Genomic DNA, 20955 nt, shown 5'->3' with positions numbered 1-20955 from the left:
CATACAGCTATGTCAACTGATGAGCTGAGGGCATTGAATCATTTAAATCTTTGAAAAATGAACGATGTTTTGGCATTAAATCTGCACTAAAATAGGTATTTTCAACTTGTGTCTTTCAGGGAGTTATTCATTAAAGAGTGATAGTGCCGATGAGAGCACTATTGCATGGAAACTACCATTGACTACAATGTGCAAAGTCTCCCATTTAGCTCCCGAGGATCACAATGTCAATATGAGCTGTTAGGGAGAAGTTAAGAGAGTCACATAGAATATTGTAATAAGATGTATCCAATTCTAAATGTCTCCGCTGTTCTTTTCCCTTACCTTACTCGTGACAGATATTAACAAGCTTTTCCACTTGATGCTGCAACAAGCAACACTTTTCTGTGCCTTCTTAGAATAGAGTATTTAAGTCAGAAATGTATATATGGACATAAAAACAATATATACCCTTTTCTTAGTGGAATTTACCATTGAGTAAGTTAAATTACATAAATCAACATAGAAAAACCAATCACATCATGCGTGTCTGTAATCAGTGGCGGATTTACAAATATGCCACCCATTGCTGGGTGCCGCCATGGCAACGTGACGTCGCACAACATCTCGTTACTATGGTAAAATGACATCACACTTTTGCCATGGTAATGCATGTCATTTTGCCATGGTAATGCATCGCCATGTGATGTCGCAGCATCATTGAATGCAGCAACGCTGAAGGAGGAGGGTGGCACGAAGGAGAAGGTTAGAACTTTACAGAGGCCCCACGCTCTCCACCGGCAATCAGTGGGGAAGAGAGTGGAGTCTCTGTATATAGGGGAGGGGAAGGGAAATTTGCCTCCACAAGATTTTGTCACCATAGGCCTATCAGACCTAATGGGAAATCTGCCACTGTCTGTAATGCACCTATTTTCTTCATCTATGTTGGTCATCGCCAGCAGTTAAGTTAAACAGATCAGAAGATGCAAGACATTACTTTAATTACTTTAATCAGTGGATTTTTTAGCTGCTACTTGACAGTAGCATAGTAAACCTGTCATCTTGCGCTGATTTGCATTGAGTCTCAGTGATATGTAGTCCATCTGACTGAACCTAAGCATTTCAATGGCGTCTCACTGATAAAAAGTATCAATTTTTTGTTCAAATATATTTTTTTCTACGAGAACCCCTAAATCTCGCGGATTTCTGCCTTTTGTGGTTGTCATTTCTGATATAGGCTGATGTATAGAAGATTAACCAAAGTTTTGAATTTATAATTGTGTCTCTGTCTAACTATTGAAATTTGTCATGTACCTTGTTATATGATTATGATCTCTGGAGATCAGGATAATTAATATCACTTTCATGTACACAACACCTTTTCACATCAATTTTAAAGCTCATATCTGCTTGTAAAGTTATTGCTTACACTTACATACACTTGCTGCGCTCAGGAAATAAAATAATATATTTGCCTGACCCAAGTGCAGTCCCCTAGGGGATTGGTAGGTTAATGAATGACCTAGAATTTCTGCTTCTCAGGCTAGCAGAGGCTAAATGTGACACAGATGTTTTGCATTTTCAGAAGGGTCTGCGACAGTCAAGTTACTGTTGTTTTACTCTCCAGCTATTTTTGTGATAACAGTGGTACAGGGTTACTTAGAATTACACTGATCACCTTGCTGGCACTGGTAGTTAAAAAGATAAGCAAGCAAGTGCAAAGGCTGGGTTTGAACTAACAGCAGAGCGATATTAACTTTAACTTCATTAAATTAAATAAGATGCATAATACAAAAGTGAAGTGGGAATAATTACAGAAGCAGCCAATAAACTATCTTCATAACTAATAAGTGGTTTATCAGCAAAACAGTTTTCTGTAACCTGGCAATTAGTATCCTGATAAAAACACTTTTCTAGATTAAACTACTGTGACAATTTTCTAATTCTCATATAGTATCTTGGAGATTGTAAGAAAAATAAGTAGTACTGTATAACCCAAACGTATATTTCTCATATTACACAATTTTGGTAATTAAAAAAAATGGGAAATACAGTTCTTTGAATGTTAAAATCACATAATGCCTTAAAATGGTATTGCACATAATATATCTGAACGTGTTTGGTTAAACATTTTTTAACTCGTGATGAATGCAAATACTTATAAGTTTATTAACATTTCACTTGCTGTACGAGATGTACATTCATACCATGTGTTTTAACAAAAGACACTCTCAAACTGAACATAACATGTTTAGTGACCTTGTGTTGAAGCATGCTGGTGTGGCAATTTGGGAAAGAAAATGAAAAATATTTGCAATATGAAAATGGGGTACAAATGTTAAGACCAGTTGGTTTTGGACAGGTTATTATTTTTCATATCTGCAATCCCTGAAATGTCTGTTAACTCAGACACACTATGTATATGCGTGTAACTAAAAGAAAAAAGTACAATGTGAAAATCAGACTGACAGCCCCTAATATTTTGCAAAAGCAACAGGTTTCAAAAATATAAAAATAAATGCAAAGCATTGTAAAATTTACACTCAACATAATTAAAATATTACACATTTATAAAATTTCAAACAAAATAATAAATAAAACATCCACATACATTTTTACAAAGAAACAGAATGGTTTGCCTGTCTTGGATGTACAGAACACAAATGCCAAAATAATGAAGGTAACATACTGTATTTGTGTCTTTAGAGGTAAACACCTAACCAGGACCGGTGTTGGCTCTCTCAATAAGCAAATCATAGCATGTTATTCAAAAGTTAACAGAAGATAAAAGCATGAAGTTAAAAAAACAACAAACACTTTGGTATTTGTTTTAACAGGGTTCATTCTTTTTTTTCTATAATGCTTACTGTGTTCAGCATTGTTTTCTAACAAGTATCTAATACTGGACATTTCCATTTCAAAATTATTTATTTAGTCTGTACTAAAAAATGTCTTGGCAAATAGAAAAGACCAGCATGCCAGATTCTTAGCTTAATTCTGAATAATATGGCACATTAACTGCACTAAAAATCATGGCATCTTTGTTTCATACAATGTAGGAGACATCATTTGACTTTATCCATTTCTATGGGATACACTAATTTTGGCAATAAACTGCATCACACCAGTGAAGCACAAAAGGCTAGGCCTTGGTGAATGCAAACTTAGTTATCAACATTTGAAGGATTAATTTCATTATTTAAATCTATAGTATTTACAGTATTGCACTTTACTGCACTTAATTGCATTTCCCTAACATTGATGCTGTATCAATATTATTTCCTGACACCAGAAGTCCATCTTCTTCCTCATCCCGATAAGTCAATATTGCAAGGGCTTCCAAATCTACTACTTCTGCATTTTAGGGATAGTGACTGTTTACAGATAATGGCACAAAGCATATGGTTCCACTATTATGGTGATATTAAATAGTTCATTGTCCTTGGGGGAAATTATAGATATTTTCATTCCCAATACTCAAGCCACCACTAAATGGTGTATTGTATCATATTTTTCTGTTAAAAATGTGACAAATGGAGACATAAAACATGTTATTGCTGCCTGCTTTTGCACAGGGGTTATTACAAGTTAAGCAGGATGCTTCTTGCTTTTTGATCTGCAAACTCTATTGTTAATGTCAGCCCGGTTCTGCATCAGCAATGGAAGATTCTCATGGCAGTGAAATAATACTATTGGCAACACAGAAATGCTAATTTAACGGAGACCAGCCCCAGTGATCTGTTATTTACTATATATTGATATATATTTATATGATTTTCAAAAGGTGTTTGCTTAGACACATGCACAGGATAGCAAAACTGAAAGCAGCTGATGATGTGATGCTGAAGTTAGACTTTTATTTTCCAAGGGTCAAAAAAAAAACAAATCTCACTTTTTTTTCTCTACCTTACCATCATCTTCTGAAAGTCTTTGATGTTTGTCCAAAAGAAATAAGGTTCAGTTCCTGAATTATTCCCTTCTGTCATTCAGGTCCAGAATCGGTGTGGCAAAAAACTTATGAAGATATTATGGTTTAGCTTCAAGCTTAACTTCAGTATTTCAATGAACTAACCCAACTGGTGCCTTTGATCCAAGAATCTTCCACATTCTTTATTGATTTTCTTGAAAAACAAGTATAGGCCCATTATTGTCTTTTTATTGTTATAATATACTCGCAAAGCATTTTGCCGACACAGTTAGTGCCTGGAGAGTCAACTGGAGGTGGAAATGGGAATTAGCATATCAGTTCATTGCGTTACCAATGGCTAAAAGTGTCAAAGCCCCAAAGCCTCTGCATGTTTCCTGGCTTTGAGTCGTAAGTCAGCAATGCTGGAGTTTTTGCTGTTGCTTTTAGCAGCAGCCGCTACCACAGCTGCTGCTGATGCTGTTTCTGCCAATGATGCAATTGGTAGTCCAAAATGTGGAGGAGGAAACATAAGATAGGGAGCATGAGCAGCCAGGTGAGGGTGAAGATGAGGATGTGCATGGGCAACTCCTTCTAATTGTAGCTGAGCTTGGACCTAAAAGGCAAAAGAAACAAGTTATGCATATTTTTCCTGTTTTACCATCATCTGCTAACTGAAATCTTTATGTCCCATACCCTAAAGACTGATTACCCATTAGTGTATCTGCATATTTTTCACTGGTCTTTACACCTGCTGAATTCAACCTATTATCACATATCATACACGGTTAAGCTGTAAAAAAATCTGGGTAGTAACATGTACTGTAAATGAACACCTAGTAGGCATGTCAATTTTAGGTTCCTACACATCTTAATGCATGGGCTCCCTAATGCACTGGCCAGGTGCATGAAACAAATTTCACAGCACGGCCTAAGACCCAAAAGTACTAAAACAGTGCATCCTCTCTAAGACAGTGGTTTCATCTTTTTGTCCTACTCAGTTTGACCTTGGTCACAGGTTTTGCATTATGACACTGGTAGTGATTGCAAAGGTGACACATCTGAAATACGTATATTAGTAAAAATTTGCATACACATTTACTCATAGAGATGTTTCTACAAGATCCCTTTTTTCCGTTTCTGAGTTAAGGCTCATGAAGTCAAACATCCAATTGTCACAGTTCTTTGCCTTAAAAAATTGCTAGAGCAATCTAGAAACAGGTATAGCAGTCATAATAAGTGGCCTTAATGTGGATTGAAAGTGCAGTTCCACTTAATAAGTACATTATTTTTTGTAGAAATTACTTTTATTTTCCATTTGCTTTCAGATCATACACATCCAAGTGAAATCCTTCAGTGTATTTCATGTTCATCGAAATATTGTTATTATTAAAATAATTTTCTTAGAAATATTATTAATATTAAAATAATATACTTTTTTTTAAAGAGACTCTTAAAATAGATTACTGTAAAGGATTCCCATAAAATATTGCATTTCTGCTTGGTTATTCCTTTTTTAGGGTATACAAGCAGTAGCTACTGTAAATGTAATATTCAAGAATATATTAAATACGAAATGAAACAATCCCAAGATGCTATAACAATACTATATTATACAGAGCTGTACGATATGATTAAGAAGATAAAACTTTAAAGAAGTCGAAGCAGCAACTTATGACAGGGCAAAAGCAAGTCATTGTACTCAAACAAGACAATGAATCAACCATAAAAGACTTTGCACTTATCATAAGGAGAGTTGAGGACTTACACATTAAATTATACAAGTAACATAGGGCATAATCAGATATATGAAGAACAAGAAGAAACCACCAAAGATTTACTATACTATACCACAATCAAATCCATCAAGAATGGGAAAGCTCTAAGGTAATATGAAATAACAACTGCAATCTTAAAAGATAGGGGAAGAAGTCAAACAAATCCTGGCCAAACTCATGACCTATTTTTTGAAGAACAGGGCAATTCCAGAAAAGTGAAGCAATCCAATAGTTATTCTCATCCATAAAAAAAGAGACAAAGAAGACCTCAAGAACTACAGACCAATCAGCCTACTTCCAGTAATTTACCAGTTGTATACAAAGATACTCACTAATCAGCTACAATAGACCCTGTACTTTTTCCAGACTACAGAATAAGCGGGATTTCGCAATGGATACAACACAAAGGACCACATCCAAGTTGTGCAATAAGTGATTTCCCCGAAGTATTGAATAGGATATACCACTCAGTTTAGGCTTTTTTCAGTCTAGCTATCAGGCCTAAATCTTCAAAGCTAATAAGCATATACTAAATTGCGTAACAATTATTGCAATCTAGAGAAAGGGCTTTATGACCACTTGACATTATCTTTCTAAATTTCCATATAGATTGCTAAGTGGGATTGCAGTTTTATCAGGCTCATGTACAGTAGCACTTTAGAATCAAATAGAGTAATATTAAAGTAATGAATAGCCAGTTAGAAGATTTGTATAGATAGATATATAGATAGATATTTAGGCTATGTATAAAAGGACATTCTTCTAACTGCACTTTCTTTTGCAGGTCACAATTCTGCTTAAATATTTCAAAAACTGGGTACATTGATAAACATTTTGAGTACTGTCACTCACAAAAATTTGGTGAAACTGCAAAATGTAAGAGAAACTTGAAATAAAATGTTACGAAGCACATTTAAAAAAAAAAAAACATTCACACATCTCTAATCCAGTACATAATGACTAGTGCTACAATATGGTTAGGTCTTCAGTAACCAGGTAGAGGGTATACACAGGGAATAGATCTATAAATGTATCTGTTACTTTTCTTGGTACATGTCAGCATTTCCTACAGTGTCCTCTCATGACCTATATTTTGTTCTTCAGCAGAAATAAAAAAAAAACATGTTTGCTATGGGTCACAACTGAAACTCTAACAGTAGGTCAAATGTATCTTAAATGTGTTTATGGTTACTGTTTATAATTTAATTCTATTTGAGAAAGGAGATGAAATAATGATGTTAGTTCTGGATAACGTTTATAACTTACTAGACAGTGATATTATATATACTGTATTTGACCATCATGAAGATCATAAATAGATGTCATTATACTTAAACTGTTGGGACCGCATAAATACTTTCTTCAGATGCAATTACAATGTGGTCTTGAAAACTCACGTATAACACGAACTATTCATACTTTCTCTGCTGATTTTTTGAGATGCAGCAACCTGCACATATTTAATTTACATTCATTATAATAATTTACTGAAGAATATCTGACATTAATATTTGTGCTACTGTAGTGTTTTGACTATTAACAAACCATGTTAAAAAATTGATTTATATATAAATAATAAGCCTATTTCTTTTCAGCAAGGTTTTCAAATGGTATATTATAGTTTTGTTAAAAAAAATGGGTACTGCCATTTAATATTTTGTGATCATAAAAAAAAATAAGAAAGCATTGCATAGCCAAAACAAGAAAAAATAAGTCAGGATGCTATGTTGCAGGATAATTAATTCCTTCTCCTAATCACTAAGCAAAAAGTCATACAGTAGATATGCATACCCCTATTAGCTAAACAATATGTTTAATTTAGCAACAGAATAATTATAAAAGGAGTAGAAATTAAGCTGCTCAAGGTTCGATTCCCCTTATATCTTATTGTTTTACTCACTAATATCCCCACAGGAGCGGGGAGGTGCACAATGGTAGGTAACAAAATCAATTGAAAGCAGTATGAAGAAAAACACCTTCTTAAAGTATTTGTGCACTCTAGTGAGAGGTAGAGAAAGCAAAAAATATATAGATGTTTTTTCATTAAAACATAACTTTATTGGATAATCAATAAAATATCGATTCTTGAACAAACACCAATACACAAATACAAATATGAATAGCGGTACAGCTGTGATGCTACAATCAGGCAACATTAGACTGATTGCAGACTCACAACATTGTCTGTCTTATTAAAACACACACACAGCCCCGCCTCCCCCTCCACAACCCCCTTAAATACATCTCAAAGGGTAAAAGTGTACCAATATTCATATTTGTATTTATATATTCATTTTTGTAGAAAAATCAATATTTTATTGGCAATTCAATAAAAATGATGGTGGGTATTTGCCTTGTTTACCTCTCACTTGAGTGCACATATATCTTCACTAAGTATTACTTCATACTACTTTCAATTGAAATAGAGGGAAAGAGTTTCTCAGTGAGTAAAAAACACTGACTCTGTAAACAATGACAGTAAGTTTGAAGTAGGGGAGCCTGGTTCAACCCCCAGTGTCAGCTCCTTGTGACCTTGGGCAAGTCACTTTATCTCCCTGTGCCTACAGAACCCTGGATAAGGTTGCTATGTAAAATAAATAAATATACTACTTTAAAAAAAAATTTTTTAGAAGCAAACACATTAAACAGCTCATACAAAAGCATTATGTCACATTGAGGAAGGGTCATAGTCCCAAAATGTTTTATTTCTGGACATCCACTAAAAAATAGAGTGTCTGAAATGTAGTTATGGGCCTGACCAGGGAGCGTGAAACATTGCTCCATTTCCTGCGTGCATTAGCGTCAAATGTAAGAAGGTGTTTTCTACATGTCTTGCAAATTGTAAACCAGAAAAGTTTGCGCCACCTTGAATTTTTACGCAAATGCCAAATAAAAAAATGACAAAGAAAAAGGTTCCACGCACGTCATATAACTCCTTCATAATTCCAGGTATTGACAGTTCCTAAATCGCAAGCTGAAGCATATGACTCAAAACCTGGGGCAAGGACCTTGATACATTGAGATATGATAAAAAATAGTGCAATTTGCACCATATTCTTCTTGATACATCCCCGCCATCGGGTTCAGAACACAATCGGGCTTAAGCATAAAGAATTGCTAAATGCAAGTTTGTGGTGATGCTTTGGGAGTAACAAATTAATGTGACTTGGTGCGGCAAACTATGCTTGAGGGTGGAGTTAGAGGTGGAGTTTGTATGTTATTGGTGGTGCACATACAATGGTTTGTATAAAAAACTGGCCATTTCAGTGAGCAAGAAATGTGTCAAAACTGTCGTTCAAGTTTTTCTTGGCTTAAAAGACGGATGCAAGTAGATGCAAACAATTCTTAATGAATTTACACTATATAATGAATAAGAACATGTACACCACATTTAAGAACATGAATAATGATACATCAACATACGCCACTAATGATTTTAAGTGAGAAATTGTTTGTTTTTTACGCAATGCACTTTTTCAATATTTTTTTTTCAAATTGTTTATACATAGTCCCCACAGTATACAATGGTGCACATTCGAAATTATGCTATGTACCTTATTCGTTAACCCAGGGATTCTCAACTCCAGTCCACAAGACCCCAAACAGGTCATGTTTTCAGGATAGCCCTGCCTCAGCACAGGTGGCTCAATCAGTGGCTCCCTGCTTCAGCACAGGTGGAGTCGAAGACATAGCCACTGATTGAGCCACCTGTGCTGAAGCTGGGATATTTTTCAATCCTGACCTCTTTGAGGAGTTTGAGCACTCTTGTTGAGAACCTCTGCATTAACCACTGGCACCATTATAGAGTTTGATAAGTATCCCCATTTACTTTGTCAGGGGAGGAAGTCACGTGTAGGGTCCCGGATGGTACAGACGTCTGACGTCACCATGCTCGTGAGTGCCTGCAAGCCAAGGAACAGTTGTATAGTCCATGACTGCTGTCTTCATACTGCTACATGGTAGCTGTGTCAAGTATTGGAATACGGACGTCAGTTGTTTGCTGGACTCTATTCTCCTACTAATATCCTGGAGGTCTGATTACTGGGTGTGGACTCCCTGCAGATGAGTACTAAACCATCATAGAAATTATTTCTCTAAATGCACATGTTCTAGCTCCCCTTGTGAGTGTGCTACCTCAGATCGTTTTAATTCTGGCAATAAATGTTATACAGATTTATATTATGGGGCACGCGCTTCTCTTTTCTTTTTTCTAATATATATTTTTACTAATATATATATATATATATTTAGACCGGATGCAATAACCACTGACTATTTTATATATATATATATATATATATATATATATATATATATATATATATATATATATATATATATATATTCAGTGGTTATTGCATCCAGTCTAAATTTTTTCTCATTCTGTTTGCCTCTTTTATTGCTTTCTAAAATTTCTAACTTCATAACTTTTCATTATGCACAACTGGTTTATATTTATGTTGGAACATTTAACGCATCTTACAGTACATTAGAATGTCTTGGGATGCCAGCTATGTAACTTGCCAAAAAATAAACAAAAAATCCCATTTGATGCTAAATGTCTACTAACTCCACTCTGTAATATTTATTTCTGTTCAAGCACTAAATATTCAACAAGGTGGTAAATGATCTTTCAATATAAAATTGTAATAAAAACTCAAAAGCTGCAAATGTGAAGCAAAACGGATGAATTAATACTGGCACTGCTTTATCAAAGAACAAAATCCCATTCGCTTTAAGCAAGAATTATTATTTTTTTCCTTTAGCAATATCCCACAGCTTTTTCCCAGTTTTCTAGCTGGGTGACATTGACAAAAACTCCTCCAGTTTTTACGACAGTATTTGATTAATACATCAGCAAAGGACAAGCTGTATTTATGGGAATTGCTTAAATAGTGGCAATATTTTGACAAATAAAACATTCAAAGTACCATCTCAATTCACCTAGTATTACTACTATAATCCTTCCTCTTTTAATAACTGAGACGCCAAAGTGTGAAAAATTAGTGAACACTTTCTTTGTAATGAAAAACTGGCTGAAGAATTCGAAGCTATTTTAATGGACTGTTGAAAATCAATTTTTACAGCTTGGATGTTAATACACAGAATATCATGATTAATGTTGGTCACCATGCTATCTATATATCAAAGTCTGCAGTTTGCAAAACTAGTACATAAAGCAGCACCGGATTTATCTAAGAAAAAAATGTCATTAAAAACAATTACTTTCTCTCCCCCCCCCCCCCCCCCTCATTTTCCCTTAATATTGCAGTTGGAAGACATTGATAAATAGTCTAACAGTCAGCATAAGTAGATATCTGAAGAAAATGGAAAATGAATGTACAAACTACATTAATGAAGGGCTGCTGTTGATCTCACATGACCTAAAATATGGGAATATTGGTAGAGATTCAACAGAGAATAATTACACACAAGTCAATCAAATATAGTATATTTTTAGATCCATGCAGTCTTAGAATTACAAAACCTGTCACTTTTCATTAACAAAGTTAATGTGGAAAAGAAAATATGATGCATCTAGTGTGTTTTTGTTTTCACAAACATGTCACATTTTTATAACGCTGAGAACACAATGTAAAGTGATCTACTTTCTTTGGCTATGTTCCAAAAACATTTCAGGGGCTATATATCAACCAGGTTGTTTACAAATTGTAGTATTATGTAGTTTGACAATAAATATCCCATCCCCAAGTGTACTGTATGTATCAAATGTTAAAAAATAAATCCTGTGCCATACATTACTTGCAGGTAACTAAGGAAGGCAAGTTTAACAGGGTTTAAATTGAAACGTAGACCTATATACAGTAAATGATTATCACTATCTTACATGTGGGAAGAAACTCCTATACCAACTTCTTCTTTTGCTCAATAGCAGAGGTTCTCATCTCCAGCCCTCAAGACCCCCAAAAGATCAGGTTTTCAGGATATCCCTGCTTCAAAGACAGAGCCACTGACTGAGCCACCTGTGCTGAAGCAGGAACTACTTGAGCCACCTGTGCTGAAGCTGGCATATCCTGAAAACCTGACTTGTTGGGGAGTCTTGAGGACTGGAGTTAACACCCCTGCTCTATAATTTTTCCATAACTCTTACTTGTGCCAATGATAGTAGAACTGCATTTGATGAAAAGTGTCTTGATATAGTGAGGAAATGCACTGTATGCTCTACATAACTACTGTAATAGAACACATTTTATGCTTGAAATATAGCTCCATTTATTATTAGAATTATGTACCATAAGTTTTTGAGTTTTAGCACTGCAATTATTATTTTAAAATATCCAGTTGCTTTCTTTGGAAAATATGGTGCTGTTTTTTGCTTCAGTTCTGAAGTAAGAACTTACTGTAGGGTTAGTACGCAAAATAACGTCAAATAAAGTTACCTTATTTAATTAGGTACCAGACTTTATTCTTTCTTCATTTACTGTAACTGGGATCCTGAAAGCTAATCATATGCATACTTAAGGTCCATTAGAAAAACCTCAATTTTTACACTAGCTGTAGGAATGGGGATGGTCGCAGCACTTAGAATCGTTTTCCATTACACTGCAAACTTTAATGCGCCTTATTAAGGTAGCATTATTCACAGGACTTTCATGTTTGTTACCAAAAGCTAATGCTAATCTTGTGATAATATTGGGAAATGTACCATTTTTACACTTATTACAGTATACACTTAATTATATGGTACATATTATTATATTATTATTTATTATTAGCATGTTCTTGTATAGCACTGCCAGTTTTATGTAACGCTTTACAGAGTCATTTTGCAGATGCAGGTCCATGGAGCTTACAATCTATGTTTTTGGTGCCTGAGGCACGGGGAGATAGGTTGACTTGCCCAGGGTCACAAGGAGCCGACACCGGGAATCAAACCAGGTTCCCCTGCTTCAAACTCAGTGATAATCAGTGTCTTTACTCACTGAGTCATTCCTTCTCTTTACTTATTACATAATGTAATAATGACTGTATAAAGCAGGGGTGCACAAACTTTTTAAATGTGTTGCTATTTGACCCCACAGTGTCATTTGACTCTGTGTTGTGGTGGCAATGTGTTGCCAGAAGCCACCAGAGAGAAGGTAAGAGACATACAGAGGCCTTGCGCGCTCCCCCGGCATTTTATTTAAATGTTATGGGGAAGAGTGCAGGGCTTCTGTAAGCACCATGCCCTACTTCCACCAGAAATCTTTGCGCCGCCGCCCAGTCTGCACACCATTGGTATAAAGTATTGGTTATAATAATGTATACATACCTCAACAATATAAATTAAAACAGTTAATATATATATATATATATATATATATATATATATATATATATATATATATATATATATATATATATATATATACTCTGAGTTAAGTTATGGTGAGTAAAAAAAGTGACAAAAACCCTCCACAGGAAAGCAAATATGCAAATACAACTGTATGCTCATCTGCATGTCTTAGGCAGGTCTGCAACCCCGCCTTTCCCCATTATCACCCAGCATACAGCACTTCCACTGCAGCAAGGGATTCTGGGAAATGACATGCAAATGAGCACACAGTGTCACTTTTTGCCTCAAAAAACATTTTTAACATGGTTCCCTATAGGCTTAAGCTTGCTGCATGGTCACAGCCAGGGTTAAGGTGCTCATTTGCAAAAAAAACAAAAACCTTCCACAGTAAAGCATAGATGTGTGTGTGTGTGTATGTACATATATACATATATATATATATATATATATATATATATATATATATATATATATATATACAATTTAAAAAAGGAAGGACATCCTTCATTTATTTTAATTCTACATGAATAAAAATGCAATATTAATATTGTTGAGCTATGTATGGATATACTGTACATTATTGTACACCCACATTTTATACAGTTATTATTAAATTATATAACATATTCCTATACTCAAAGAAAGGGGGAGTTCCAGAACTTTATCTGAGCGAAATGAGGAAATTTTCGTGATAGGTCAAAAAATATTTTTTGTGAAATATACAGATATAAACAAAAGGCGTTAAAATACTGTACACTGAATATGGGGTTATGCTGAACCGCAAAACTGTCCAATATATAATTACAGTGAATTTAGCACAACAGTATACTATATGCAATACAACATGAGGTAAGGGAGAACAGGGGCTAAGGGAAAGGGAGGGAGGAGGGGAAGACAAGGGAAATAGGGGATGATAGGGGAATAAAGGGTGCAATGTTTTGGGGTGGAAAGCCCCTTCTTCTGGCCCATTCTCCGTGATCTCTGCAATCAAAAGTACTTCCCTTAAACCCTATAATGATAAAATCTTCCTGACAAAAAGAACAAGTGCACAGGCTAGGAGAGAAAGCAGCCTGGTATTGACTGCAATATTATAACTAGCCCAAAGGGGGGCACTCTAATTGAATTATCAGAAGCTGGAATCACCAGCAACAACCCAACGGGGTAGTATAGCAACCGAAAAGTGGGGTTCATAGAAAATTAGATCAAAATATTGATAACATCAATAATTCAATATGCGGCAAACAAGGTCACAAAAGTCCAGTAAAAGAAACAATACAGCACTAAAGCACACTGAATCGTAGAATGGTAGCAGAAAAAAGTCTCAGGCTGGTAAAATTACGTGCACCAGAAAACACAAGTAGTGTGAGCAGCAGTACCTAGAGCTTAAATGTCGCCTGTGAGGCTCTACCTCAGCTCACACTACTTGTGTTTTTTCCACATATTGGATTATTGATATATATATATATATATATATATATATATATATATATATATATATATATATATATATATATATATATTTACCGATAACATCAATAATATATATAAATATATTATAATATATACTGTATATTTTCATAAAATTAGAGGGTCTCCAGCACATGCAAAAGACGAAACCAACAATTGTAGTTGAGGAAATCTATATAAATAATACTTTAATTGATACACGTATATAGCATGAGGGTGGTGAATAGTACAAAAATTAAGGGGAATGGTAAAATGAGAAAGCAATAATATGCAACCAGCAACCAGGCATTACTACACCCAGAGTGTATTGAGGAGTGGTGTAGTAGTGGTTGGTTGCTTGTTGCAGTAATATTTATATAGATTTTCCTAAACTACCATTGTTTGTTTCCTCTTTTTCATGTGCTGGAGACCCTCTCATTTTATGTTATTATATCACTGATATACGATGCTGAGGGATCCCTATTGACTTCCCTGCCCTGATTACTATTCATTGAGACTTGTTGTGCATTTGTTCTAGTGCTGTCTGATCCACTATATATACAGTATATATATATATATATATATATATATATATATATATATATATATATATATATATATATATATATATATATATATAGATGTAGCAAGACTTACGGTTCCCAGCACCGCGGACGAACAAGCCAAAGTCCATGGTGCCTGCCGCCATCTGTGACAGTCTGCTGCAATTGCTATGCGGGGGGTCCATGTTTCTCAATGGGACCCACTGCAGTGTTAATCCTTTGGTGCCGCAACCATCGTGGTTGAGTGACTGCGAGCGGCAGCGGCACCGTACACGTTAAGTCTCGCTACATCTGTATATACACACACATGTGAAGCATTTTTGGATTTGGCCCATGGAAGGATTGCTCCACTCGGCCTGGATTGCATAGATCCTCAATATATCTTAAGGATTGTGTTATAATTTTTCAGTTTTTAGTAATGGTATTGTTTTTTGTGAAAAAGCTATTAACAGGTTGTGAAAATTGTTGCAAAATTGTCTGTACACTGGTAAAAAAAAATATGCCTATGTAATTTATAAGCAAGCAAGCAATATAATCATGACAACATCCATTTGATAAGCTAAATTGATAATGTTTACTCTACGTTTATGTCATAAATATACAAATATGTATACATTTTAATTGTCACATGAGACTCCTCATTATGAATATTAGACCTATATGTACAGTATTTAGAAATTAACTCAAGAAAAGATGTTGTCACACACACTGACATCTTATATCTTTCAATAATTATCCCCTATGCAAAGTTTTAATTAGGCATACATGTTCTAATGCCACTTTTTGATCAATTGCCTATGCCTGAAAAGCTCTAACATAATGATAAAATAGATATCATTGTTTTAGGATCCTTAAAAATAGCGTTTTGCCTGCCTACTATTATATATTGATACATATTGACAATAACAAATCCATGAAATAAAATGTATTAATACGCAGAATATTAATTAACTTGTATTTACATTAAATATGCTATATAAATATTTTAAAAGTTGATATATTTTATGGTCTTTTTTAGGAAAGTTAATTCAATTCAGGGGGTGTTAGATCTTTTCTATTAGTAAAATATTGTTTTTTTAAAGTGGTCAAATATTTTGCTAATATAACATTTTTAGTTTTCAAAAATGAAAATATTCTAGTCAGCCTTGGCAACCAATGTATTAAGACTACTGTATTAAAAAAAAAAATGCAAAAACTATTGAAGTAAATAATCTGTATTTTGTTCATTTTGCATGTCTTTTTATTAAATACCAAAATTGTTGAAGCTTTTGTTATAAAATGGATGTAGGATAAACTTTTTCAAAAAAAAAATATGTTTGTGCATTTTATTTTATTAAAGAGGAGTTTGATATTTGCATCTGTTCTGCACATTTGTTATTAAATAGTGTATATCAATGCACATGGTGCATGTATATCAAACCTATATTTCAAGCTCTGTATATTAGTAAGTAATAGGCCATCATGTTTACATTGTATTGTCAATTGAAACTGAATCAAAATACACATTGCATTCTAAAGGACTTAAGTACTACGGGCCGAAAATGTATTTTCTTGAGTAAAATTGGTGTGTGGAAATCTCATTTCAAATTTGGCTTGTGTGCGTCCCTATATGCTGTACCAACCTTACATTCCTCAATCTGTGCCATCTGTTTCAATAAAAAATGTTTAATATTTTGCAGCACAGACATGGACTGCGCTAAGCGTACAGATGTAAATAATATATACTAAAAAAGAATGTTTCTGTGCGCACAAAATAAAGGAGCCACCGCCAAGTTCAACCTGCTGTAGACCTTTAAAAGTCTGTTTGTATTGTTAGCGCACAGTTACGTTGCTATGTATGTATATACGTTGTCAACTAATACTGTATTTGACCCACTGCATAGGTTAGCAAAACATAATGTATTAATAAGGTATACAACAGGACACAATGCATCAAAAATAACTTCAAACAACGGATGCTGCACCTCATATATTTGTCCATGCATAAGATGCACATGTTATGAAGGTTTGTACTATTTTTTAGCATTGACGTTTTGAAGCACAATAAAAATTAAAATATTATTGTAGTATATAGGCCCTCAAAACGTAAGGGGACATGATTTTACCCACAATATCCACTGAAAAGAATTGGCGATTCGTCAAAGGAGGAATGAGGAAAATCACAATGGAAGTGTTTTCCATGATAAATCTGGTGCATTCCTTTATCACAAATAATGCAGCTGAGAACTTTGCCACTGGTAAGTAGATCTTTGAATGAAAAATAGCAACACCAACCAGGTTGGGCCCTTTCACTGGTGTTTTGGTTCTACAAAATGTAAGCGATTTGGTTTTGCTGAAACATAATTGTTTTTTATTTGAGATTTTTTTCACATTAAGGGGAGAAAAAAATGAAAAAATATTTGCAAACATTTGCCATTTTGTTTGTTTGCAAACTCATACATTCGCTCAGTTTATTTAAAAAAAAAAAAAACCCTGTAGTTATAAGCAGTTAATAGTAGGAGTGGGCCTCGTGGAAAATAATTTATTAATGTACTACTTGAAAATATCCTTTTTCCCCCCTCCTATTTCTTTACCCTCATTTTGGGAATGCTTGATTTATTTTGCTAATGGTGAACTGAAAAAAAAAATCAATGTTTCCTTTCTTTTCATAACAGTTCTTTCATGGTGGTGGATTCCAAACTTAACTTCTACAGTACTGTTTCTAAAATGCCAAAAAACTTGCCTTACTTTAACTTTGTCTTCTCGGTCATTGCTGCGCTACTGATTTACATTGTTCATGTCCCCATTTTTTGAGGGACACCACTACTCTTTTGCCATAAAACTGCAAATTGTATTTTCATCCTGCTCCTCTTAGTGTAAATATATGAGCCATTTTTCACTTCATTTCTCCATGTGCCCCAGCATGTGATTTGGGAGGTTTGAGTTAGAAGGTTTTTTGGATTACCAGACACACCTATTAAAATGGGATGTATGTAATTCAATATTGGACACTTTTTTTTTTTTTTTTTCCCTTTTCCTTAGCATCAAAAAACTCTGTTAATGCTAAACTGGACTAAATATCTGCATCATATGTAAGACATTTCATTGACAAATGCGAAAGCAGACCAAATTAAAAGAAACATGTTGTCTTTGTTTCGTAAATGATGTTGCACAAACATTAAATGTTGATTATTTTGAGGTTGCATTAAAACTAGGGCCTTACTGGCGCACAACAGTGTAAGAAACTTATCAAAGGAAAAAATATCAATAGTTTTCAAGAACTTTATTTATTTATTTTTTTACATATATAGTGCCATATATGTAAAAAGAAACAAAAAGTTATTGAAAACTATTGTTGTTATTTCAAAACACGTTTTAGATCAATAAGACTTTTTTTTTTTAAAGGCAAATTTTTGTGACTTTTGGCCCAAATTTTAATGTATTCCCATTTATTTCTGCATTTTTTTTAAACATCAATGGTCTGTTTATTAAATATATATATATATATATATATATATATATATATATATATATATTGTCATATTATTCTCAGCCTCTTTTTGGACCATGTTTAATTCTACATGTGGACTTTGATTTAGAATTTCTATCAAATGTTTTATGCTATGAAGCCAAGAAATGGTTAATTTGTTTGAGGTTCTAATGACCCCGCTAGTTTATTATACTGTCAAACTCATACAATTGGTATCCTGCATGCAGCCACATGTGGTCATGTTGCCTGGATTAGCACTCATAATTAGTCACCAACTCAATTGGTGCATAATTGTAGAGCCCACATTTTTTCATGTGTTTGCCCTTTGAACTTTGCAAGGTATGATATATTGGCCAAAAAGGATGCAAACTAACTGACTAGCCTCACATGACATAACCAGGCAATCTGCAAATAATTCCTCTGAGAAATAATAGGGCTTTAGTAAATGACATACTGTTCTGTAAATACTAAAATGACAAAATATGTAACATTATTATTATTACTACATTAGATTTACATTGCTAAAGTAACATCATTTTTAAAGAAACCACTAGATATAAATGTCATTGATATATATACATACAAAACCAAGTACACCAGTAGTTTGAATTTTGCATAAACTGAGTTCCTTATTCCTCTATGCATAGCCCACCTCTATCGCTAATGTATGCAGGCCATTAGAAAACCATTTGCCAGCACTAACACAGAAATAACATGATGCATACAACCCCTTGTAAGATTATGTGTGGCATGTGTATATTTTTTATGGGATGTCCATTTTTGTCTGCATTTTTTTCCCATGAAATCCAGCTGACATGGCCAAAGAAAAATGTATTTTATTAAAAACATTTGCTTTGGACAACTGTCCAGTAACCACATGTATACTTGTAGTGTGTTGCTTGCTCCATGCTATCTTTATGTGGTGTCCTTACATAAATTAGTTATGTCAAGATGATTTCAGGTCCCCAACAGATTCTTAGTAAGTCTGGTTGTATTGTAAAAATGAATGGCAGTCCTAGTCATTTCTATCTTATTTAAAGAAATAGGTATTACACTGACAACTGACACACGCAACATGTGTAAAATAATAATACTTATACTATACCTAATAATAATTAAAAAATAGGTAAATACATTCATAAACAAATATGTCCTGCTTTGGAAATCACATCTTGAACCAACATTAACAATTTGATTAAAATGTAAGGTTGGGAGCATTAGGCCATGCTAAAATGCATTTAATCTGTCACTTATACAATTGGTCTCTCAAGAATCCAGCCAGTTCTACCATAATCAATACACAAGGTCACATACACAGTGCATTTTAAATGTCTTCTTACTATTATGGTGCTATTTATACATCACCATGTATTTAAAAAAAAAAACACTATTATATATTAATGTATACCATATCTCTCTCTCTCTCTCTCTCTCTCTCTCTCTCTCTCTCTCTCTCTCTCTCTCTCTCTCTCTCTCTCTCTCTCTCTCTCTCTCTCTCTCTCTCTCTCTCTCTCTCTCTCTCTCTCTCTCTCTCTCTCTCTCTCTCTCTCTCTCTCTCTCTCTCTCTCTCTCTCTCTCTCTCTCTCTCTCTCTCTCTCTCTCTCTCTCTCTCTCTCTCCCCCCCCCCCCCCCCCTCTTAATATATACTGCCATGCTCCTCCAACAAAAATAAACATATCAACACATGGTGCACTAACAGTATGACAATGATTAAATAGTTTGAGCAAGTGATCTTGCATGCTACCCAGAGAAATATTGTAAGTATTATTTCCTTCATAACCTTTCCAATTTGTAATTTTTTGATCTATGATCTTCAAAATGAGACGTGGAAAAAAAAACAAACTACCTGTTGGAAAGGCATCCTCAGTGCTCCCATGTTCACGTATGGAGCAACTCTGCAGGTTTCTAAGTGACTAGCAGTTCCCAGAATCACACCTGCAAAAGGGAAAACAATGTGTTACAAAAGGTCATACTTGTGTTGGATTGCACTACATGAGTCATTAATCAAAGTCTCCTAGCTGCAAACCCAGGACTAGAATACTGCACCAAATGTATCAATCAGTACAATCCCATTTGTTTCCAAGGATATGTTTTCCCCTAGTATATTTTATGCTGTATTTTTGCCCTAGTTTTGCAGCCAGGAAACTTTAATAAATGACCCTCTGTGTCTTCCCATCATGTACCCCATACAGACTTTATTATTTAAAATCCCAACACTACCTTAGTTTATCAGAGGGGCTTTGGAGGTACTCACCATACCCACCTTTATGCATTTGGTTTTCTTGCTTTCTACATTTTGCTCTTCTGTTCTGGAACCAAACCTGAAAAAACAAAAAAAATTATGGTGGGTTGGAAACCTTCATATTAGCAATAGTATTGTCAACATGGCTGGAGAATGTCTTTGCAAATAGAAAATTAAGCATAATTGAATAATCAATCTGCATCTATCATCACAATAAACAGAGGTTTCCTATTGTAGACACAATCTCTGCTAAAATAGTACACTGTCTGCATTTTTA

The 20955-nt window shown here is 34.4% G+C and overlaps 1 protein-coding gene across 4 annotated transcripts in view; it reads right to left on the bottom strand.

Moving 5' to 3' along the window:
* Positions 1-2124: 2124 nt before the first annotated feature.
* LOC142489586 (short stature homeobox protein) overlaps positions 2125-20955 on the bottom strand; it is a 27137-nt gene continuing 8306 nt past the window's right edge. Inside the window, exons 3-5 of one of the 4 annotated variants that reach the window (XM_075590618.1) lie at positions 20700-20757; positions 20280-20371; positions 2125-4499 (exon numbers count right to left, since the gene is read on the bottom strand). In XM_075590618.1, coding sequence (XP_075446733.1) covers positions 4254-4499; positions 20280-20371; positions 20700-20757 — 396 coding nt within the window. In that variant the 3' untranslated portion in view covers positions 2125-4253. Of the gene's footprint in view, positions 4500-20279; positions 20372-20690; positions 20758-20955 lie in introns of all 4 variants that reach the window. The other 3 variants (XM_075590617.1, XM_075590619.1, XM_075590616.1) reach the window with 3 other exon arrangements.

This window comes from Ascaphus truei, chromosome 3 (assembly GCF_040206685.1).
Source record: "Ascaphus truei isolate aAscTru1 chromosome 3, aAscTru1.hap1, whole genome shotgun sequence".
In the NCBI taxonomy this organism is placed as follows: domain Eukaryota; kingdom Metazoa; phylum Chordata; class Amphibia; order Anura; family Ascaphidae; genus Ascaphus; species Ascaphus truei.
This window is presented reverse-complemented; position numbering and strand designations above follow the sequence as displayed.